The following is a 25,504-nucleotide window of genomic DNA, read 5'->3' on the forward strand; positions in this document are numbered from 1 at the left end:
AAATTAGCTAGTGCTTTCATGCTTACAAAATGAGGTGTGGTATCTAATCAGGGAACTCTTGGAAAAAAAACCCTTTGGGATCTTTAAAATTTTAAATACTTTTAAATGTCAGAACTTATTTCTTCCAGCCATAAAATATTTTCAGTATTTGCTTTGATGTTAAAAAGAAAATAATAATAATTTTCTGCTCTGATCTGCCTTTTCAGTACAACAGAATAGGCAAAACGTTTTTTGTCAACTGTAATCAGTAAATCAAAAATCCCATTAATCCCATCATTACTCAATTCAACATGGATTATTCAGTAATAGAAAAGAAATGCCCAAAGCAGCTGCTCAGGTAAGCCATGTCAGATATTCATTAATCCATTATGTCCACAGAAAACCAGAACAGTGTCCATTAAACAGGAGTGAAGTATGAATTATGAAACTTTTGAGTGACATTGCATATCCATATTCCCATCCATATGATTGTGACTGCATTTTGCATGTGATACCTCTACTAATTTATTCACCTAAATTACAAAAGTGTTCAGCTAAGCTCATTCTGTACCCTCTTCTCTTTAAGTTAATGTTATTGTTTTATAAAAAGCAAAACACCCTTGCAAAGAGGTGACCAATGGCCAGAAGCCTGCAGGGATATATTAAACAGCAGAGAACGGGGAAACAGACTGTTGTATACACGTTAAATAATTTAACAAATTGCACCATAGGAAAGAACAGGGTTAAAGTTACATCATCTTGCTTGTAATTCTAGTTCTTTGTTAAACAACAAATTTAAGTCAATGGAGCTTTCACAGCCCTCTCTATATGGAGAACAGCTGTTCAACTTTTACTAGACAGCTGAGGCCACAGTGTCTGTGAAAGCTGCACTACCCACTAATAGCTGTAGGCAGCTGCCCACAGTTCATCTCCACACTGGAATGCTTCTTCCCACATTCGCTCTGCAAACACACAAAGCACAGGTGACAGAGGTGGCTGCAACACAGGGCATTTATTTTGAAAAATGCCAGAAATTCTTCTCCCATAGAATGAAAGCATTCATGAAAGATATGAATGAAAAGCTATCTTGTGGAAAAATTGGAGAGTCTCATAGCCTACTATATTTTCATTAGAGGGAACACACATCTGCTGTGTTTGTCACCGAGAGCTGCCGCAGAGTTTTAACATATAGCTTTAAAAAAGAAAAACAACCCAATCAAATCACTCTTATTCCTCCCAAACAGTGCAGATCTGCACAGATATCTTTACAGCTGCGATAGTATATGGTCAGTCAATGCTTTCAAACATTATTTTAAGATGCTAATTTTCAAAGCCAGTTGCCAGGATTTAAGTGAATGCCCATAACAAAATACATTTCAGAATCTGGATTTATAAATCTCAGTTTAGTACAATGGAAAAATAAACAAAATATACAAGTAATTATGCAAGGCAGCTAGTGCTGATTTCACTGTGATTCCAAACAGGACGTCTGCAAAACAACAAACAAGTTATTGACAAACGACTGGTCTGTACCTGTAAGAGGCGATGGTGATCCAACTGGTGTTGATGGATTTGATGGAAAACTACTGCTGGTATGATCAGGAGAATAAATCTGACAACAGACAAAAGAGACTGTGTATCAGTATATGTTATAATATATGGGGGGGGAAAGCACTTTTAGGATTCCTTTTCATGCTTTAATCGTCACTCTTGGTTCTGGATCAACAAAAAACCCAGTTTGATCCTTCAGTCACAGCTCTGCTTTATTACACTCAAGGCTCTAAAACTGTCCAGAGAACTTTCATTTTCAAGCAGCTGTCCAAATAAGCACAGCCTGTATTTGATAGGGACACAAGTATAAGTGACCTTCCTTCTAATTCAACAGCAGCAGAAATTACAGCCTTTCTGTCACTGAAGGGGAATGATATAAGTAAGAGTTCACAGTACACAGATAATTAATTATATCAAACAAACCTTCAGGAAAATGCCAATGAATAATGACTTCCTAAACTTTAGAGAGAGAAAAGATTTTAGCAGTCAACACATGTTATCTTCTAAAAATTAATCTTTCACAAGAGAAAATATCAAGAAACCATTCAAGTTCTTTTTATTGGTACCCACCAAGCAAAAAACCACCTGAAATTCTGTTCCTCTTGCAATGTATTGCAGCATGCTACATGTATTGTAACGTTTCTCTCTTATTTCTGGATCAGTTGGCCCCTTGAGATACTAACCTTCAACTTACAACAATTCTTTCCCTGCTATTAATGAAATTAAAAACTATTGATAAACGCAAAAGACATAATGCTTAAAAGCTTTAATCAAAAATTAAAATCCCAAGACCCTGGGAAAATTCATTTTATGAAGGGAATTGAATAGATTTAGAGGCTGACTGTGGGCTTCAGAACATATTTTTATAGGTCATCGGTTCAAACCTGTTTTACTTGAGCAGAGACCAGGATTTGTTAGTCATCAGATGGCAGTCAAAAAAATCTTCACTGGCAGTGTGGTTGATGTCTCTTCACACAGACAATATGACATTTCAGCATTTAGCTGACAATAAACTGGGACTTCATTAAGTTCCATATTGTATTTTTTGAACTGACAAAACCAGGACTTGATAGACCACATGCTCCTTCCTGGTCTATCGGACTTTTCCATTAGAAAAGACCATCGGTTCCCTAATGGAAATGACCCCTCCTTTTCATACATGCTAGAAAGAAAATATATTTAGAACAACAAACTACCTCAGACTACTGGAGGAAATTCATGCATTGTACATCACTATAAAAATAAGTCTTGGGTGTCAGTATAAGAACTGTAGAGAGTTCCAGACAGATAAGATACAGAAAATTAAAATAACATCAAAGAAAGGCCATGAAGTTTCAAAGCAAACTGCTTGTTTTCCACCACTCTACCTGCCAGTTTTATTTTGCTGTACTTTTTAAGAGGGAAAATCTCTAGTCTAGCAAAGCCACGACTAAAACATGGGTCAGAATTCATTCTCATGCAGTCCCTGGCCGCTGTGCTGTTAAATGACCAATGATGAACAACCCTGACACCTTCTGCCAGGCTTAAACGGTAACATGACTCATTTTACTGCAACAAATGAGACTCCTCCTCCTATCAGTCATGGTCCATTCCAATCAGCGGGGTGCCAATATGCCAGGGTCTAATGAAAAGGCTCTTAGACAAAAGCTGCACAATTGAGAGCCTGCAGAGCCAAACCTCAGAGCTGTTAGTCCAATTTTTTAAACACTACAGTGTACATTTCAGTTAGGCTTTGTTATGTTAATGTTATTGAGTCTAAAGCAACAAAGAAACTTAATTCATGAATTACTTTTAGAAGTCAACTTCCCTACATTTTCTTTTCTTTTGTGAAGGGACCAGTGGCTATTTAACTACCGAGACGGTACAAAGGCCTTTACCCCAGTGCTGAGGTAGGAATCAAAACATAAGTTATCACAAAGAGGTCTGATATAATCAACAAAGTTAAACAGTCCTCCTGTTTGATCTCCTCTAAATTAAAGACCAAGTGTTTTGATTTGGCATTAGGCAATGAAATAAACCAGATGTTTCTCCTGCCATATAACCCTCCATGGGCACAATCTTAAAGGGTTATTGTTTGGCAAATGTTCAGGGAAACACATTAGAAATGGCACGAATACCCAGATTTTCTTTTCTTTCTATCTATACTAGTTCATTATCCAAACTAATGCATAATCCACAGGGCTTTGGGAACTTTGTGTAAATACTTTCATGTACAATTCTCTTTCTTGCCTACCCTGAGATTAAGACCACAATTATCCAGGCTTAAACCTAAAATAAAAGAACCTTTGCAAATGTATTATCTGGCCTTACATGTTTAATCACATACTATTCTGTATGGTCTTTAATACCTAAACTGAAGAACAAATGTCGTATCCTCTGATGTTTCGCACATGAAAGGCCTATTGTCAGATGTACATCAACAGAATTTTAGAACTAGAAATTCCTCTCAACAGTTGCAGCGGCAGCATTTAAAATCCCAACAGAAAGGAACAGAGCGTCATCTTAAGAGGGGGGGGAAAAAAAGGCAAGACAACTGCAGTATTTAAACAAAACTTTGTTCAAATAGAAGAATATTCTTGATTTACTAGCCATCAGAATTCATGTGTGCCAGCTTCACCTGCAGGAGAGCCCACCTCCCTCCTCTGCACAGCCCCGAGCTGTGCTCCCTGCTGAACGAGCCCAGGGAGTGTGCGGGGTGCGCGTGGTGCGGGGGAAGCAGATGGATGAGGCGAGGGATTTGAAGTGTGCAGACTATGGCATGCACTGATAGAGCAGATGGAATGCATCACCATCAGCTATGACAGAAATGATTTATGGAATGACCTGGCTGCTCCTGCCAAGCAACAACACGGGATGACAGAAACAAGTTTCTATGACAACCAGGGCCCACCCACCAGTTAGATTAAACATTTCTGCCCTGACTTCCACTCGCAATATATTTAGAGTTTTTCCTCAAAACATCAGCCTGGCTTTCTCAGCTAGTGACTTGGACAAAAATACCTGAAGGGACGAGAAAACCATTTAGAAAAGGAAAGCAGTGGAAAATGTCACAAAGTCCTGCAGGTCTAACTGGCCAGTGCGTCAGACTTACAACAAAATTTTGTTCCGGCTGCAGAACAGCAGACACCCAAATACATCTGCAGAGAAACAGCCTGGAGTATGTAAGCACTGCTATTTCTAGGAGTCAAAATGATCCCTGGTCTTTTCTGTCAGGTCTCAAACAGACAACAAGAGAGTGTTAACTGCCCTCTGGACTCCAGAATTGTTATCTACTTGCTGAATCCCCAAAAGCAACAGGGACATTTTTCTCCTCAAAGCCGGCAGGTCAGAGTTCTCCTCCCCAATATGGACATTACAGACATTATCAGATCTGGTAATCTTCTAACATATGACCCTCTGAGGGATGCAAGGGTAACAGGAGCTGCATGGATATGCACATTTGCATTCACTGGTATGAGGTGAGGGATGCAGAACCCAACACAGGAATGGTCATTCAGGGCTGCAAAGTAGTCATTTCTACCCTTTATATCAGACTTAGTCTCCCTCTTTCCTCCATACAGGAAATAAAAAAGTGCTTCCCCAGCCACCATTCCCAACCCTGAAATTTCTGCTACTCTTTTCTAGAAAGTACATCTGATTGTATTAATGAAAAAATAATTGCTGTGTGCATGCATATGGAAACAGAGCTTACAGCAGACTGAAGATATTTGCCATGTTTCAAATTATTCCAGCAAGAGTTAAGAGTTTAAATTTACGCATATACAACATTTTAAAGGCTGTTCCATAAAATACAGCTATACAACAGACCATTCAAAACCTCTCAGTTTTATAAGGCCACTAAGAAAACATTTTAAACCTTGAGGCAGGAACTGCTCTAAGAGTAACATTAAAAATATTTGGCTTTAAATAGAACACTACAGAAAAAAATTAAAAATAAATCCCTTAACTTTTTATGATTATCTTTTACTTTGTCTAACCAACTTTTTAAACTGTATCTGCCCTAAATTTTTTGATCACCTGAAGAAAAAGGAAGTCTGAGTGACTCTCCTACAAATAAATGCATTTTTCACTTGCTTTTAAAAAGGCATTTTTCTAGTATATGAAATTGTATCGTAGTACATTGTTTTAAGCTCATACATGAAAACTCCTGATTTGATATTATCAAATCAATGATGCATAAATAACGGATGCAGTGATCTAAATATGTGTTTCAGATCTGAATATTCTAACTGCTACTTACAGATGCCAATGCCTTTCCAAGTGCATCACCTGTCTGTGAGCTTCCAGCACCATTTCCTCTGTTTCCTGTAATGTGGAAAGCAAACCCAACACTTATTTTTAAAGCTGAAATTTTATTTACTTTTATTATTTTATTCATCACATAGAGTTAAGCAACCACTTTTTAAATGGATTTTCTGAGGAAGTCAGTGTCAATAGAATCAGTTCTCATTAGACTTAAAAATTTAATTAAAACAATTAGATTTACATTTAGATGCTCTCCTCTTTAAAGTCAAACACAGTATCACCGTGATAACTTAAGAACCAACAAGTGAAAGCAGTTAAAAAAAAAGACAAATTATTTTCTAGGATCACAGTCTAATTTTAATGAAATGTGAAAAGAAAAATCAAAATCAGAAAATTACATTATTGCAGCTTATTTCTAAACTGTTATCACTAAAGTGCTGCATGTTTAATTAACTCTTAAAGCCAAATTCACAGAATACTTCCTTGTGTGCCTCCCTGCTCCCCCTGCTCTAATTCCCAGTGTTGTACTCTCATCTTTATTTTAAAATGTCCCTGAAAAGCTCTTATCCACCACGCTTTCTGTCATCCCTGCTCTTAGTTGCATGTCAGCAGCTTTGCGTGCCCTTTTGCTCCACACACCATTAAGCCAAGAGGAAGTCTGAAGCCCTGCCAATTGGAAACACAGAGAGGAACTGAATCCTCCGAAATATCTGCTTTGCTGGAGAAGACAGATCCTTTAAAAGCAAATCCTCTTTCTCCAATTATCAACTTCTAAAGCCAAAAAAAAAATGTATTTAACATGAATGTAAGCAATTCACGTCAGAAATCCAAACAACGCAACGCTTGTTGTTGCAACTTTGTGGCAAACTTGCATTTTCCAGCCTGAATTTCCCATGCAGATTCATTAACGGGGTTCTGTTTAAAGATCTGAGTGTAAAACATGTTCCCAACTCAAAGCCAATATAGTCCCCCTAACTAAGTGCAAATCATATTGAACCGATAAGGGGCATCCGCGACATTTGATTTTTACAGTAGTATCTTAAAAGGTGCAACTATGTGCAAGGCACAGCTGATCAGCCTGTATTTCATGCTCCCTAGGTGAGCACAGAGGAGACTAAACCAGCCACCATCCTGGCTACTCAGTAATCTCTAAAACAGTTAAGAGAGGAATTTACGATGCACTTTATCGAGCTCCCCAAAGGAACAGCCTTCCTGCCTTTCTCTGGCAGTGCTTTGGTGACACAGCAGCTCTGAAACCTTTAACACCAGCACTACCTAAATGGACACGTGCACACACTGAACTACAGAAGGAGAACTGCTGTTAGGTCAGATGGATGCAATCCCTGAGCATAGGACTGCCTGGGAAAGCAAATAAACCAGTACGTCTTAAGCTGACTGAGAAATGGTTTGCCTGATCTCGGCCATCCTGAGGACACAAATATCACAGTGGTGAATCTCCCCTGATCTACAAGCAGGCCATAACTTAAACCCCACTAATTTTGTGCGTCATGGAGCCCTAAATTTCATTGTCTTGTAAAATGAAAAGAAAAAAAAAAAAAGTCAGGAAGAACATTTTACCCAGAATATTATCTGATCCATTGACAGGTGGAGTGTGTGAGGCAGCTACATAAGGTGAACTGCTGGTACTGCCACGGTGGAAGCTGGACATTGGAGGAAGACTGGCATTTATATCTGTAGGTGAGACTGAATGCGGGGGATAGCTCTGGAAAGAAGAGAAACAGGGATAAGACATTAAGTAGTCCTTAAATAAATGTTGATATTTTAACATACCAAATATACAACACCCACTTCTTTATTACAGAAGGAAGGGACTCATCCATCCTCTGAACAGACCACTACACAGCCACAGGTTTTTATTTATACAGCAGACATAACTAAAAGGACATAAATCTAATACACGAAGTTTGAGATTTCCAACGACTGGGCTTTTAAGTGACACACAAGAGCAGCAAACAAGAAGTTAATTCTTGTAAGTTAGACCTCCATACACAAGTCTAAACAGATTAATCCGTGCTGTGTGTCTTACCAGACGGTCATGTGTGTGCAGGCTGCCGTAACTGCCGGACTGGGACATGTGGGAAGAGGAGCCTCCCAGCATCCCACCATAGCCAGGCTGGCTCATGCCATTGGATGAACTCCAGAGGTCAGAAGAATTGTGGGTCCCATCTTTTTTTAAAATATTTTTTAATTAAAAAAAGAAAAACAAGAAAAATACATTTAATGAAGAAGAGTACTGATTTTTCTTTTCCTTTACAAAATTATTTTAAACAAATACAGTATTCAGCTACTAACATCAGCAGGGAAATCGTGACCAGTTTACACTGTAACTTCCATTTTCATGCCATCACCACTGTTGCTATATTTATTAAAAAAAAAAAAAAACAACCAACAAAAAACCAACAGAGGCTTTATAGCTGAAATATAATCCAACCACAGCTGAGAAAATACCAAGCACTTCTGCTAATTACACAGACCTTCAGTAAGGCCAGATTTAAATCAAGAGGGTTGATAAAAATTCCAGACTGAAAGAAATAATAAAAAATGAGGTGGAGGGATAAGAAGTTTGGCTCAACAGAACTCATCATAAACATCCAGAGCAAAACATCTATTTACCCAAAACAAGCAATCTATAGTCTAAGATAAATTAGCACCACAAAAATATAAAAACATTCCATGCTAGCAGATTTAAGTAACTGAAAGGACTACATTACATAAGCCTGTGTGTCAGTGCAGTTTCCCTTCTGCAGCACCGACTGAAGTGCTCTGTGAATTCCCGCCCTGAGAACTGAGCTTTCAGTGTGCTCCAAACCCTCCTCAGGCTGCAGCACGAGCTAATTGTGTGACGTGAGGCTGAGGAAATGGATTCTGCTCTTGTTTTGTTCAGTGCAACCCCCTTTTTTCTGTCATGCTGGATATACAAGCTTTTGAGAACTCAAGACTGTTAGCTGATATTGTACAGTCAAATTCCAGAACAGTCAAGAAGCCCCCACCTCATTTTTCTCTATCACTCCAGAGCGCTGCTCTGAAGGCCCTACAAATCAAAGGATGGGAATTCTGTCCATCTGGCCTGCTCTGTAATCCCCTTAAATTTCAGTCAGCAATTAATGTCATGAGAAAAACTTTACATCAACAGACAGTTCCCTTCATCTAACTGTTTTAAAAGTATATAAAACTCATTCACAGGCTCTAGCACAATATGCTCCCTTTACACATCTTCATTCACTCAGCAGAACAGTGACTGCAAAGTTCTGCCTAAAGGACAAGAGACATCTACCCATATATCTGAAGTCATTTTACCCACCTTGCATAAAGAAAGTGCTAGCAAACATACTGCTTGGTGGCTTAGGAGATGGGTAACTTGGAGATTCTCTGTTGAAATCATCAGAACTCGGGGATGGTGCATACACCTAAATATTGGAGAGCAATAAAAGCACGTTAGTAATAACTGGGTGTCGTGCATTAAAAAAACCCCGTAACAGCACACAGACACAGATAGAAAGCACAAATAAAAAAAGAACAGTGTAGCAAGCCACAGCATTTGTTGCCCTTGTTTTATTTGCTTTTTAGCAAGTTGCCACAGTACAGAGGAACTACAGTAGAATGATCCTAACAACACACTTTCTGGTGTGCCAACTCAGCCAGGTGGCCTGATAAAAGCTGAATGCTGATTTTGCTTTCTAAGTGCACGACTCGCACAGACTTGTTGCTCAAGATAAAAAAAGCAAGATAAAACAACTGGGCCCAAAACAAATTTTATTTTAAAACAACTGTATGCCTCTTTGAATATTTAATTAGCTGGCATCCCAACAATCAGAAAGAAAAAAAAAACATCCAGTGACAAATGGAGAGGTTTTAATGCAACCATTGTGTCATCCACTCAGAAGCTTGCACACCCTTGGATGGCCATCAGAAATATATGCATGCAAGTGCTGAGGAATAATCTCAGAACTGCAACATGGAGCACATAATTTTCACACTGGCCTGGCATTAAAGAAAAGCAGCATCATTGTATTTTCCATGTAACACCACAGTGGAATGGCCATTCTCAACTTGAAAACAATGAATTTTCTTTTCAAGTTAAAAACTGTAAGATGCCAAGTAAGCACAATGATTAGAAGTGTTTCACTGCAGCAACTTTAAGAAATATAAAGTATATTCAGGAATAAGTTAAGTAAAACTAGCAAAGCCAACATTCACAGAGTCAAGGATTCTACCCATAGTCAGTTGTTCTAATCTATGCTCCTTCTTAATACCAGTATTTTGGTCAATATACTGAATAGTGCAATGATTAGTGTGTATTAAAAGATAAATTGTTTTTTTTAAATTCAGTTTAACATAAATAGCAGCAAAGAATATAAATATATAACACTGAAACTGGAGCATCTCTTTGCTATGAAGTAAAAAATGTGGTATTTTTATTTTTAACCGTTTGCTTTACTTGTTAAACACATTACTTCATAAATGCATATATGAAGAACAATTTTAAAACTTTAAAGCTTATATAATGCAACTTGCAAAGTGCACTAGGCCCCAAAATTCAGGAGGGAATATTCTGATCCCTTCCTATGCACATCCAGGCACACGCATGTTTGCCCGGCATTCACATCCCTCCCTTGTCTTTCGGGGATGTTGTTTACCAAGCAAGAGAAGGGCCATGAAAACCAAGCCGGCCAACAAAAAAGCCTAAGTTCCCTAAAAAAGACCCATTGTCCTCCCGGAGGGTGACTATTCTGATAGGGATATTCAGAAAGTGAAGTGGGCAAGGCCTGCTCCATTTGCATACCAATACCCCTCCTCCCCGCTCCCAAGCGCTTTTCCAGCCTGCTGCTGTCGGAACAAATGGCCGGGCATGTGCCCGCAGCCAGCGCGCTCTGACATCCCAGGGATCGCTCTTACATCCCAGGGATCGGGCACCGCGCTCTCGGCTCGCTTTACACACCCCCAGTTCCGGCAAAGTCTCCCCCGGCCGGCACGATGGAACCGGGACACGGGCACGGGGCACTAAGCCAGGGCACGGCTGCCGGGGCGAGCCCGCAATGAAAGCGGCGGCAGGTAAAGGCACACCTGGGCAGGAGTCAAGTGCAAAGCTCACAACTTCCAGTTGTGTGCTCGTCAAACGTTATTTCTTCATCAAAACGAGTGAAAAATTTTCAGGGAAGAAAGCTTTTCGGAAAGCTTTTGTTCAGTATTTTACTCGAACTTTTTCAGTTTACGGAGTAATTGTGAAATAGAGATGCTTACCGGGCCTGAGTGACAGAATGACAATACGTTCTGAGCAATGTTCGCAGTACATATGTATTTACTCTATATGATGAATGCACGTATATTCCATGCCCGAGACATATTTTAACAGAAATGTCACTCTGTCAAATTGTAAATACTTGCACTCCTAAGACTGCAAACATATTAGGCAAAACTGGGCCTAATTTACAAGTTCTCTGTTGTGCAGAATAACACAGCATATGCTATAGCTGATGGATAATCTATCACTGTCACAGGACAGCAGTGGAAACAAAGCTTTATGACATTTAGCACCGCCATGGAGATGTTCTGATTAATGCCAAGTCACCTACAATGACGAATTATACTTCTCTTAAACTGCAACGTTATCAATGAGATTTGTATATAAAAGCTTCAGACTGAAATTTTAACATTTTACATAATTGGGCGATTTATAAAAACCGATTAAACGCTATCTCAAAAAGGGGATTAAACTCAAAAACTCCTGCAAATATATCATTTACAGATACAAATGTACAAGCCATTAACATAATAAAAATGTTACGAATTATATAAACGTAAAAGAGGCCCTTCCAAACAGCTACATGAAAGTCCTAGCACAGACACATAACTTCATATAGTTTCTGCTTGTTTTGGTATCTTAACTATAGCTTGCAAAAACATAGCTGCAATGTTATGAAGCTGCACTTGTGCCAGTCTAGATTTTTCAGATCAAAGGGTTCTTGCGGCAAAACACAACTGATGTGGTCTCAAAGACTTCATTAACTCCAGATGTGGGGAAATAGCCAGCCAATTCCACAAAAGGAGTGAGTCTCTTTTAGTTACAATCAGAACTACCCACAAATTAAAACCAGGCCTCTGATGTCATCTGATCACCTGCAGATGAGCGCCAGGTTTTTTCTGGTTAATGACCTAATCATAATTTTTATGTTGTGTTACTACAAACAAGATTTAAAAGCAAAGGAGAAATTTTACTAAAATTAACCCCAACACCACGAATGCAAAGTCCAAAATAAGAAAGTTGACCAAAAAAAAAGATGAAATGTTATTTTCAAGTTGGGAAGCGATGTATCAGGCAACTGGTTTGTTCACTCTGAATGCCCCACATGCACTGGGACCCCTATCCAGGCAAACACAGCCCCTGTGGCTGCTGGCCCACAGGAGGCTGGCATGGTCTGCATCCTACTTAAAGGGCTTTCTCTTCTGCAACAGCTGAGTTAAGGCAGTTATAAATATGACGTGGCTGCTGAAGACGGCCTCTTTTAGCTATTAAACTGATAACACTGACATCCAGGAGGCATCAAACCAGTTTTTCCTGGCTGACATTCCCACTTAGACAGGGAATACTGTTAAAAGGTCAGCCTGTTTGCAGAGTCTCCTTGGAGAGGGCTGTCTCTAGCAGGTAGAAGAGGAGCCCATCTTATAACCCCCTCTAACATACTGCGCCCAAAGGCATCGAATGTGTCTCCAGGCTGACAAGCAAAGCACTCCCCGGTTATGAATGGGAAATTCCCTTCCGATAAACTCAAGCCAAAACCAGTTTTTCACATGACTTATCAAGTCATGGACTCGACTTTTTTGGAGCTGTGCTAATATCTCCATCAATCCTAACACTGCAGTGCTCCCGAAGGGTGGATGGCCTCCGCTGAGGGAAGCAGGACAAACGAGTTGCTGAGGAATCAAGTCAGAGACCCACATCAGTCTCTCCTGCACCCTGAACTGGTTTATGTTTCTCCAGCGGGAAAGGCAGGAGGATGACAAGCAGAATTTCTTTTTGAGGGGTAGTGATGTGGGCTGACTTCAGACCAGAGCTGAGAAGACATCAGCTGTACGACATCAGGTTTAAGCAAAACAAAAGCCTCATCCTGAAATCTGCCCTGGTGATTACCACAGGTAATGAACACTACTGGAAAAGTTACATGGACCTAATGTATCTAGAAAATTTCGAAGTATTACACAGCGTGCTTCTGTTTACTAATAGCAGTGCCAATAACATCAACATTAATTTGAAGATCTGGGTTTACCAAATTTTATGCTAAGTAAAACTTCCAAGTTGCATTCTATAAATGCATTTAATAAACGTAACACTTGGAGTCCTCCTGTTGGCATCCATCCTCTCAGGCAATTTTCCTGTAATACGTTTCAAATTCTTAAATATTTATCAATGTTTAATATTAATGTTAAAAGCAGATTAAAAAAATAGCAATGAAGCAACTAAACTTACTTCCGATGCGCTCATGCAATCTCAAGACCAAGGCTCCCATCACACATGATGTTTATGAAATTATGAATGTTACTCATTTAAGCACAGTTATTAGCAATTCTTGGAAGTTCAGGAAAATATTTATCAAGCTGTTTGAGACAGAGAATTTTTTGAAACCAGTAAAGATGAATAACCTATTCTGTAGCCTGTAAACTCTGCTAAGTAGCCTATCTACATTCCATCAGCATCAGTCATGCACTAAGCAAGTGTGCACTGATGAATGATTTGTACATGTGGCAAAATTTTACAGGGTATTATCTACAGGTTTGGTAGCAAAAGCTAATTTTGCTGAAAGGCGGCTCTAGGAAAAGGAAACTTGTTTTCATGTTTACTGTATTTCTGACAAAACCATACATACTAAAACTTCAGGAATGAAGAACGGTAACGGAGTTTTCCATACTCCTCTTTACAGCAAGACAGAAGCTGCCATAAAAAACCAAACCAAACCCAAGACCCAGCCTAAATCCTTGTTCAGCTGATATTTAAGCAAGATGATCAAATGAAGAGCCCTGGTATACAAGTTCAGTATAACCATATCCTCAACCACACTTTTGTGTCCAATGCCAGGTCTAAAGGTTCATACATTTAAAAAGCTCTTCTCACCATCTAGAAGGATAATAAAATGCTCCCTTAAGAGAACAGAGTCTTCTCTGCAAATCCAACCACAGTTTTTAAGGATGGTATAAAATTCAAACTTCTTAAAGTAGTTAAATTGAATTCCATCTTAAATAAATGTTTATGCAGTTTAGGCATGCTATACATGCCTATTTGGGTATTTTTGAAATGCAGAATCCCACTGCAATGCTGCACAGCACTACCAGCAGTACTTCCTAGCTTCTTCCCCAGGAAATGACAACTTTAAAGTCACGTTAGAAAGTGATAGGCAAACCTAGCAAAAATCTCAAAATCAGTATATAGAAACCTTCTGGTCTGTTCTTTTGATTTTTTTTTTTTTTTCAATTTGTAGTGTAAACTAGAGAGGGGAGGAAAAAGAAGGTAAGGCAGCAGGAACAACATTAGAAATATATACTTATATAGTGCTGAAAGATTCTTTTTGTGTTTTATTTGCTAAGCAAAATCTCCCCCACACTCTTCAAATCACACTGTCAAAAGAGGACACATACAACTACGTCTTCAAAAATTCCTGATTAAATTCAGATTTTCAGGAAACAAAAAATAGAGAAGTTGAAAGCACTCTTGCCTGTTTCTTAACCTGCTCCCTGTATTTCAGAGGGCTGTTTTAGCTGTGGGAGGAATCCCCACCACCAGCACTGTTCACAGGCAGATGCAGTGGTAGATACAGGCCATCTTTTGCATTTGTTTCTCTCTCCTCTGAACTCAGAGCACTCTGTTTCTGTACCTCCACCACAGACTGTTCTATTCCTACAGACAGACTTCGACAGGCACCTGATTATGAAAGCAAAGGCACTGAGCAAACGGGGGCTGTTCCTCTTTGGGGCTCACATTTGGAGAAATATAGATCTGTCCCCCACAGCACCTGATCCCAGCTCGAGCTGCTGTCATTTGCCCAAGGAAATGGACATAACCTTCACTTGAGAGCATTAATAAAGCTTGTTGCAGACAAGACACCCTTCTGGCAGGGGACCACTGCTCAGCAGATTGGCAGTTCAACCCAATGGAGTGGAGCAGGGAAAACTCTCTGGGGCTGGTGCATTGTAACTCATCATTTTATAGTGGGATGGGGAGGGGACAGAGAAGGGCGAGGAACAGACAAAAAATAAAAATCCAGCTGACCAGTGTTTACTACCTCTCTTTATTCAATGTCCACAGCCCTGTACCCCTAGAGATTTTCCAGATGATCTTATATTTGTCCTGACTCACAAATGTTAGCTTTGACCTTGCCTAAGTTGCTGTGGGCAGCATATGGCACAGAACAGCTTTAATTGTACTTTCCTCCCCGTGTACTAACTGGCCCAACAGTAATAAAAGCAAAATTGAATCGTTCTTTGGAGCACCTGGTTGCTCCAAAATTTACAAACTGAAACCATTTTACATGGATGTTAGAGGACTAAGTACATTATTTATTGCATAACAGCCCCAGCAAGGCGTGCTGGCGTGTCACCCGAGCATCACGCAGCATTATTAACGTGTTTTGCTCTCTGTAACTCTGACAGTGACGGCTGCAAGACGGGCATTTTCTGCTCTAAGAAATACCCAAATATACAGATATACTCACACCTGTGTGTATTTGTTCATCTATACACACGTGCCCATCAGCAACATGTTTACGAAAAGCCTTTCACACTCTCGAAATTCTCCAGAAGGAAAGTGTTTTCTCAAAAACAATCCCAATATAAGCTAGTTCACGAAAAAGCAAATCACAAAGCACTACACATATGCAAAATACATGTATGGCCTGACTTTTTCCTCCCTTTTTAAAATAAGCATTGTGGAAATCCACTGTAAAAGATGCAGTGACTCCACCCTCGATAAAATCTCAGCCAATAATGAGAAAAACAAATATTTACTCAATAATAAAAAATACTCATATACGGACCGGTTTTTAAATCAACCCACACAACGCACAGAACACAACAATTAAGTGAATATATTCGCAAATTTACTGTCATATGAAATAGTAGCCATAGGTGATATAAACCAAAATAGAATCAATATTTTTCTTTAAATTATTTATACTGGTGATAACTGACACAGCACTTTATTAAGACCTATATTAAAATAATGCTACAGTAGATTTAGAAAATAACCAATCTATTTCTAAACTTGTAGGTGAACTGAAAAAAGTAGAACTCATTCAAGTCCATTTCACTCTTTCAGAACAAAGACGATATCAAACTTCTACTACTGAAATATTATTTTGGTACCACTGCATTTTCTACAGTCTAAACGAAAAGGCCCTGGTGAATGAAGAAGGTTGCTTAATTATTTATTGATTTTAAAAGAGAGTAAAATAAAAACACTGAAAAGCATAATTTCCTTTTGTGCTATTATTTCTACCTAAACATTTTTGCAGCTTTACTTTTAATGGAGATTAGGTATTTTGATTTTTTTTTTGGGGGGGGGAATCTGTAGCACGGCTCTTGAATGGAAGAGAAGATAAAACTTAATTGATAGAAACAGTTTTTAAGCATAATTTTATTTTTTAAAAAAAACCTCTATATGACTGAGAATATTTTCTATATATCAACAGGTGAAGGACAAAAAAAAAAAGAAAAAAACAGGCTACATCTTCTAGTTCAGTGTAAGTGCTTTGTTTTCTTTATGAAACAGATTAAGATCTTTTTCCTTTTTGATTTGGTGGGGATTCTTGGAATACGGGTTTTTTATATAACACCTATTACACATAACAATAAAATTCTACTCTTCAGCAAGGGATTTGTATTAAAACATTACTTTTCACTTTCATGTGTCCCTCCTAAAACACACAGAAATTACAAAAATAGAACCTCTTCTAATAGTAAAACCCCCTGATTAATATTTCAGAGTTTTAATATATGTGCCAGACCACACTGAACCATCTACTGGGGTGCTCAGATACTTGTTTTTTTAGCTTCATATTAAGCTTTGTTTTCACTTACAAATTTAGGAAGATGAAAAGAACAAAACATCTTCAATAAAAAGTTTAAACCACACATTTTCTACATGTGATTTTTCACTCATTTTGTGAGTAAATAAATCAGATTTTATATACATCAGCAGTTATCAAGGAATGTCAACATCTAAAATCTAATGTGATCTAAATAAAAATCTCCAACTTGAACAATGAGGTTTATACTATCGACTACTAACTTATCAAACAATACAAGTAAAAGCAGTAAGACATCAAAATTAGGGTATGTACTGTTCTCTCACTGAAGAAAGGTTCATACAAAGATTTGGCAGACACACCAAGAGGTGTGCTTCAAAAACTATAACACAAAAACCAAGCCCCAACTTCACAGAACCTCCTTATGTATATTTAAATTAGTAATCTAGGCCAACTTACAGAATTCCTAAGAGAGAAAGTGCTAAAAGTTACTAAGATGTTTTTAAAAAAAAATTAAATAAAACCTTGGGCAACATGATATAGGATGATCATATGATTTGTCATCTATTTACTAACTCTTCAAGCTCATAAAGGTCACCTCTGACCCATAACAGGCACATGCTATCAATTTTCAAGCCATGCCCTCCTACGGTACCAGCACTTCCATCTACTCTATGCCTGGAAATACTTAATAAGATCAAAGCCTTTTTTCCTGCTACAAGAACAAAGAGAAATGTTGTAATAGAGTGATCTGTGCTCTAGAAAGAAATAAAATCAAAACTCCATGCAAGTTATATTCCCTTTGCTTCAGGGGTATTGTATAGTTAATTTTACTTAAGTCTTATATATATCTTCACATAAAACTTCAAACAGATTGCTTTAGCCTAGGAGCAGACATGAAAGAAAAATCATTTCATATTTGAAAGACAGCTGGCATTTATACCAAAGGAAATGAAATAGAGACCAAGAGATTTTACTGATTCCCCAACCTCTCCTCCAGTGTCTTTTCTGTAATTCAAGAAGCTCATACACAGTGCCATTAATGAATATAAAGATTCATAATTTAATTACTGTTGAACAAAAATCTTGGCAAAAAAAAGTTTACTAATGAAAGCAAAACTCACACAGGCCCATGGGAGGAGGACCTGCAGTAAAGAAACAAAACAAAACCCAACAAAAAAGATCAGTATCAGCATCTCTCCTTTTCCTACTAAAAGCTATTTTTATAACTGAAGAAAGCCAAAACCACATACAGCATAAACAGACTGGAAGAAAAACACCGTGTTAAATGTACCATCACATGCTAATTTTTAACACACACACACACACAAAAAAAAATCAGAACCGGTGCGTCCTGCAAGTTTAAAAATTGTAACTATCAAAAACCACGAAAAAGAAATATACCCCGTTCCGTTCCCAGAAAGTCAAAACGCAGAGTGGAGATTAAAAAAAAAAAAAAAAAAAAAAATTTTGTATTTTTTGCCCCTCTGGTGTTTGCAGGAACATTTGATTATTTATTCCGAATTCCCCCCCGCGATCGCCGGGCAGGGCAGCGCCGGCGGCCGGGGCGATGCCCGGGCTCGGAGCGCTGGGAAAGGGCTGCTCGGCAGCCCCCGGGGAGGGAACACGTCTAAAACAAACCAAAAAAAATAAATAAACCAACCCAACACAACCCACCCCAAGGAAGAGCCGCGGGCACGCAGGAACACAAACTTCGCCGGGCTCGGCGGTTCTCGCAGCGCCGCCCGTCCCCCGGCACACAAAGCAGCCCCGAGCCCCGTTCCCCGCACAGCCCCTTCCCCTCACGGCCCCTCACGGCCCCGGCCCCGCCGAGCGCCCCCGGGGAGCTCCCGCCCCAGCGCGGCCACCCCGCGCGTGTGTGCCCGGACAAAGGCGGCCGCCCCTCACCGTCTTGCCGTTGTAGTAGTACATGAGGGAGCTGCTGCCCACGCCGGGCACGGGGTACGCGCAGTACATGGCGCGGGCCGGGCCGAGCGCGCCGCCTCCCGCTCCCCACGGCCTCCACCCGCCGCCCGCGCACATGGAGCGCTCAAAGGCGGCTTATGCAAAGCAGGACTGAACCATCTCCGGGCGGCGCGGGGGTTGGGCGGGCGGGGGGCGCGGCAGCCCCCGCTCCGCGCCCCGGCCCCGGCCCGGGGAGGGGCCGCGCCCCGGCCCGCGGGCTCCGAGCGCTCGGCACACGCACCCAGCGCACCGCGGAACCCGCACATGGGCACGTCCCGGGCGGGGTAATCGAATGCTTTTTGTTTTAATTAAATTAGAGCGCTTGTGGCCGTGCAGGCGCTGCTCGATGCGGCTCCAGCCACACGGCCATCTGGCTCTGCCTGAAGTTGCTTCCAACTTTGGCAAACGCTTCCCAGAGCCACGGGGAGCTGCTGGGAGCGAGTCCCAGGGGAGAGCCCGAGCACCCAGCGCTCCCGGGGCCCTCCGGGCAGGGCAGCCTGGGACACGGAGTGACCCTGACACAGACAGCACCTACATGAGGTGCTTGACTTTAAAAAAATATATGTCGTGTAAATGTTTTCACTTCATAGAATCATCCAAAATCCTTCCTTAAGATGGGGTATATACAAAGTATGAGCGTTCTCGTGGAAACACAAGTCCAGGCTCCCTTTATGCTGTATAATACGTTTTTGTCTGAATAAGGCATGCATAGGTGCCCATACAAGACACGGAGGGGATCCCCCCAACAACTTTGGCACATGACAAAACCAGACTGCAACTTCCATCATAAAGATCCCTCAATATTTGCACACTATCGATGCCTGGTAGGTCTTTTTGCTCTCTTCAGTGAGCAGTGGCATTAACTAACATTAACTCTTAATGAGGCATACATTTTTTTTATTTTCTACAAGTGAACACAGCTGGTTGTTAACTGAGCTTCTGGTAAGTCAGCTACTCATTTCAATCCAGGAAAAAAAAGGTTAAAGCATAGCCACGTTTCTCCACCTCTCACTGTGTCGACTGCCAATGCTGTGAATTCTCCCTGCCTTCCTCCTTACAAAAGCAGGAAAATACTTCAGGATAAGGACAAAAATGGGTAAAGTTCAATTCAGTCATTTCCAGGGAAAGAAAGCGAGTTGCAGAAGTTTGGTTCATTCTGTCAAGCACCTTGTGTGTCAGTGAAGCATGTTTGTTCTGAACATAAAAGATCCAAAAGGGTGACAAACTGACTGCAGTCTAATACTATCATCAGATAAAAATCTCTGTATAACATCCATTATCTCAGGACATAACTACTGTAGTGTCTATAAATATACAGGATATACACACACTGACAAAAAAATATTCACATCTCCAGCTTCAAATGCTTTTTCAGTGAACTCTTCCAGTCAATTAGGAGACTACTGTGCTCAGAGTATGTTGGCAAATACATCCTGAAGTTTCCATCTGCTGAAGAACACTTGCATTTTTACTGCGAGTCAAACTACGCATCCAGAACTATTTAACTATGCAGCAAAGCTAATGATATCTGAACTGAACTCTTCTCCAATACAAAAGGCGTAGCAGCAGCAGCTGCAAAAAAGAACATCACTATACTTCAGACTATTAAATTGCCAGGCCTGCAGAGTGACTGGCGGCTTCCTTCTTCCCTAGGGACCACAAAGACCCATTTCAGTCCCCAGAGAGTCCGTAAGAAGCTTTGATTTGCAGCTAACAATGCTATTCCTTAAAGCTTCTCACTAATGTTCAGGACTCTACAGACGAGATATGCTAAAAGATCTTCAGATCTTTGCATGTGCTACTTCTCGTAGTGCAGTAGATTAAAATCACTACTTCAGACTAATGTACAACTTAGGAAAAACCCCAGACACTGGAAAAGGCTCTTTCAGCTTACACTTGAAGAAGTAGGAGAACCCTTTAAAAAAATTATATAATTTTAGCATGCAAACTTTTAAACCATTAAAAATACTTCCAGGATAAATGAAGTCAGTTCTTTGAAGTAACGACTATCATCAACATAGCTGTAATTGCTACTGCACCTCCACGCACACAGGCCCAATTTTCAAATTAGTTGTATTAGAGACGAAGAGCATGTTCAACCCCCCTCTCAAATAATAACCATTATCCACCTGCATACAAGCCATTGGAAAAATGTTAAAAAAGAGAGCAGAAAACCCTGACTTGACTGTGCAGCACTGGGAGGGGCCATCTCTGCATACAGCGGCCCTATGCTTGTACAGAGCAATTGTAACAAAAAATATATAGGCAATATTAACTACTAATGTTTACTAAACACTATTAACATTTATCAGTAGAAGTAAATCATTGACCTTGTTCATCATCACATGGGTAAGACAAAAGCAACAATATGATCAATAAAACTAAGTAACACCACTGCAAACGTCTGTTTGCAGACAAACTGGTCCCTCTGTAATGAGTCACTAAATGAATTTGCTCCTGAGTTACTTCCCCACAAATCAAAAGGATAACAATTGCATTTTACCCAAAAGGAAATTATTTGTCCTACCCTCAGTTACCTCACTGGGAATAAAATCTTAGTGTACAGTACTTGAAATCTATCACTGTATCTGGTCTACATGTTCTGTACGAAAACAGTGTTTCTCACAGGACATTTGCTACATCAATTCACCTTACAGGATCAGCCCATAATTCCATCCAGCATATTAAACTTTAACCCACAGAAGTTTACTTTCACCAGAATAGATAAAAAATGAACCTAAATTGGAAGAATTTGAAAGACTGCTCAAAAAAACGTGATGTTGTTACCAGTAACTGTATTTGCAGGAACTACTACCAGATAACTATTCCAAAAGCTCCCGAAGTCCAAAGCAAGTTTTTGTTTTGTGGTCACAATTTTTCTAATCCTCATCTAAGCCAAGGAACAGCTGCTCCGAAATTTGTTTTCTTAAGAGAATCATGTTACAGTGAAATGAATCATGGCTGGATCAGCGATACTGTACGGGCTACAGTTGTTTACTCCATTTTTCCTTGGTGACAAGTCAAGGGTTAATCTTATGACTCAGCCTGACAAAACAAGTCAGCTGGAGACAGGGCCAATTTTTTAAACTTGATTTCAGACAGACATGCCGTCAGCAGAGGAGCACTGAACTGACATGCACTTTGTAGCCCGAATTGTTTCCACTCATGACCCTGTACCGTGTGTCAAAAACAATAAACTGCCTGTTCCTAAAGTATGTAAAGAGATTATGAAAGCTGATGCAGAGTGAAATACTGACCTAAAAATAAACCAAGCTACCTGTAAGAGAATATTTTCAAAGATGATTTTAACACTAAGAGATTTTGTGAATGAACCACATGTTCTCCCTGAAAACAGACTTACGTGAAATACATTTTTGTTCAACTTGTCAGAACCACAAAGCAAATACACAATAGAGCATATGCAATTCATCATCTGAATTTATAAATAAATAAACATAATTTCTCAGATCACTGAATGTTATACCATATGAAAGACAGTTATGTAACTGTCTCAACAGATGAGAGCCATCCTCTTGTCAAACATATTCCACAAAACTGATATAGAAAAATGCTTTAGAAAGGTTAATGCTTTTTATCACGCTTTTATTATCTTAAATGGGTCTATTCTAACACAACAAGCACCAAATTTTTTTAAATTATGTGCAACTAGAAATTAAAGCTCCTTTTTGACCAACAAAAGCAACTGTGATGTGTAAACCCAAGCATCAAGTATCTCCTTGAGGAGAATTGGCTTCAATCTCACTGAAAAAAAACCAGTAATGTGGTGAGAGCCCAAGCCTTCTTTTGATGGAGAAACTAGTTCTTTTGTCCTTACCAATTTCTTAGGGGGTAGACTAACCTTCTATCTCTGGAAATAAGGCAACTGCCCGAGAAGTCTCTCCTTTCCTCCCCACACTGTCCAAGGTTGGAACTGATTATCAATTCCAGCCACATTTGACAGAGGAACAGAAGTTTCACAAGTGATTAAGTTCTTATCTGTTCTAAGAAAACTGAAACCTGAATAGAAGAGACAGGCCCCAACTGATACAGAACAACCTGTTGCTAACTCAAATATACACAGTCATTTTGAGCTGCTTGTCTAGCAACAATATAGAGAAAAAAAACCCCAACAATTCTACACATCTTAGGTCTCTCAATATATTTTATATATTTATATAACTTATTTTAAAGCCAAATATTTATGATGATTAATAAAAGCAAAGCCAGAGTTGGGACCATTGCTGAAGGATGCACTGAACATGATGCATAACGTAGTTGTTAGAATAGAAACGATTTCAAGCCTTAAGAAACAAACCTGGCTGTTTTCAGGGGAAAACACAATGCTTATTATACTGTCCTCTATGTAATTCATCAGTTAAGTAAAAGTTCATTTATTTTAAAATCCTGGAAGGATATCCTCCTGTGTTAACCAACCACTGAGCATGCTGTTCAGCAGAGATGGAGCAGACAAACTGCATGGAAGGCAATTTAAAATAACCCAGTGGACTCAATTTGATAGGCAACCCCTCCCAATATCCAAAGGAAGATGTATTAAGCAAATTAATTTACTCATCTATGCAAGAGCTAAAATAGTTTGGTGGTTTTCCTTTTAAAAGGGCTTGTCTTTAACTGCATATTAACATTCACGTTACTATTATCAGAGAAAAAGGAACAGTTTGAAGGGAGAGAATATGGACAGCAAATACTAATGAAATTTCTATTAATTGCTATCCTCTGCTTTTACCTAGCAATATTACAGGGTTGGGGGATGTTTGTTGGGATTTTTATTGTTGGTTGGGGCTCTTTTTTTGCTGCAAAAACACCAGTTACCTATGGCAGGTATGGGTAAAAAACAATGATTGTTATTTTTAATTGGAAACTACAGCTAGGACCTTTCTGTTTCAGTAGTTTTCCAAATAATATTGAATTTATTCAATATTATTCAAAATTTAACTTATCCAATGTTATAGGAGATACTTAACTTATTACATAAATGTTTTCCAAGAATGGAAAGAATGAGGAAAAGAGTGCTGTGTATCACATTCTTCAGAATCAAACACAATATAATTTATTTGAGGAAGTTTTACAACTTGTTTCAAAATCTTTCAGATACAACTTTGATAGGATATTGCTCAAATTCAGAAAGTTCTATTTGCTGAAAATATGAAGTGCTTATGGCTTAAAAGACTCTATATGAAGACTCTATATGAAGGCCTTAACTACCCATATCTGCATTTAAAAGTAAACAAACATGTTTACTATCCTGAGGCAATAAATTATTCTATCAGAAGTCAGATAATCATCACCCCGGAACGTGTTAAAAACCTACCCAGCCTAAAAACGTGTACACGCCTTATAAGGATTTTTAAAATTAATTAGCAAGGCTGCTACCGAAACTCACAGGAAACCATCTGAATCACAGATCCCTTCACATCAACTCAACATGGCCAAGCAAATTCACGGGAACAGCTGAGGAGTGAGTGCGGGGTCCCTCTGCCGGCCCAGCCCCAGCCCCGGCAGTTGGGATTTCCCGGCCCCGTTCCGCGCTTTCCCGGCTGGCGCTCCCTGCAGTTGTGCCAGCGGCCTGCAGGGGGCCCCCGAGGCACAACGTGCGCCCGGCCCGGCCCCGCGCTCCGCCGGCCCGGGCGTGTTCGGTCACCCGGCTCCGAGCTCGGCGGGATCGCGGCTCCGGACGCGGCCAGGGAGCTGGGTCTCGGCTCTGTCTCCTTGCACCGCTCCCCCTCCGCTGTGCTCCAGCTCGCTGCTTGGCACAACTGCTCTGCAAATGAAGCCCAGAGCTACCCAAAGCCTAACGGGCAACTCTTGTCATCCACAGTTAGGAACTGTTACCTTACAGAAAGAAAAAAACACTAGGAACCTACTGTTACCTTGCAGAAAGAAAAAAACACTAGCAACTAATCCTAGCTAGCCCTGCAAATGGAATAAAATCCCATAACTACCTCCCTCCCCAACACAGAACAACTTGCTTGCTTTATAAGTCCTGACGTCACATGAAACTCTGTGGCGCTAAAATAGGAGGCAATTTAATTCAATTTTTTTTTTGCTTCGTGGTGATGAGACGCATCTACATCTGAAATTTCATTTAAAGACCACGCAATGCTTTAATTTCAGTGCCATTCTGTTGGAAAAGCATTTGTTTTGGTTTTGTATTGCCCATTTCTGACTGATGGCCAGCTCCCAGGCAAAGACACCTGCCCCAATTCGGGCTGAGCAAGCAACCGAAGGGAAACCACTCACTTCAACAGCACATAAAAGTCCAGCAACACAGCGTTCCTCACTACTTTCCTGGCTGACTTCAGGGATTAGAAAGTCTTCCCACCAAAGCCACAAGTATTATCAAGCAAAAGATATTAAGAAATAGTTTTCAAAAAAGCTTGCATCCTTATCTATTGTTATAAACCACCACGCTAATTTGTGGCAATGCACACATTCATCTTTGAGGTAAAGCAGAAGTTGCAGAAATTCCATATAACTTCTGCCTAAACTATATGAGTTGCAATTCAGTCATGGGGTTTTTTTTAGGTAACTTTTTCTAACTATGCACAAATTTAAGGTTCTTCTATGCAAATCTACACTCTAAGAGCACTAAATGCACTCATTTTGATATGTTGTGAAAACTTAAAAAAAAATAAAGTATCTCCAGTAAATCCAAACAGAGAAATAATGTGACATCACTATATATCCCTCATATATGTATGTATATGCAGGAT

The 25,504-nt window shown here is 39.8% G+C and overlaps 1 protein-coding gene across 15 annotated transcripts in view; it reads right to left on the reverse strand.

Moving 5' to 3' along the window:
* The window catches only part of TCF12 (transcription factor 12), a 162,811-nt gene that overhangs the window by 21,117 nt on the left and 116,190 nt on the right, over positions 1–25,504 (reverse strand). For 11 of the 15 annotated variants that reach the window (XM_017827490.1, XM_017827493.1, XM_017827489.1 and 8 more), the window contains 5 exons: positions 9,098–9,203; positions 7,823–7,962; positions 7,354–7,498; positions 5,771–5,835; positions 1,513–1,591 (listed from right to left, as the gene is read on the reverse strand). In XM_017827490.1, the coding sequence (XP_017682979.1) occupies positions 1,513–1,591; positions 5,771–5,835; positions 7,354–7,498; positions 7,823–7,962; positions 9,098–9,203 (535 nt within the window). Of the gene's footprint in view, positions 1–1,512; positions 1,592–5,770; positions 5,836–7,353; positions 7,499–7,822; positions 7,963–9,097; positions 9,204–18,716; positions 18,958–22,632; positions 22,707–25,504 lie in introns of those variants that run through there. The other 4 variants (XM_017827500.1, XM_017827498.1, XM_017827499.1 and 1 more) reach the window with 3 other exon arrangements.

Source organism: Lepidothrix coronata, unplaced genomic scaffold, assembly GCF_001604755.1.
Source record: "Lepidothrix coronata isolate B3197 unplaced genomic scaffold, Lepidothrix_coronata-1.0 Scaffold140, whole genome shotgun sequence".
Lineage (NCBI taxonomy): Eukaryota > Metazoa > Chordata > Aves > Passeriformes > Pipridae > Lepidothrix > Lepidothrix coronata.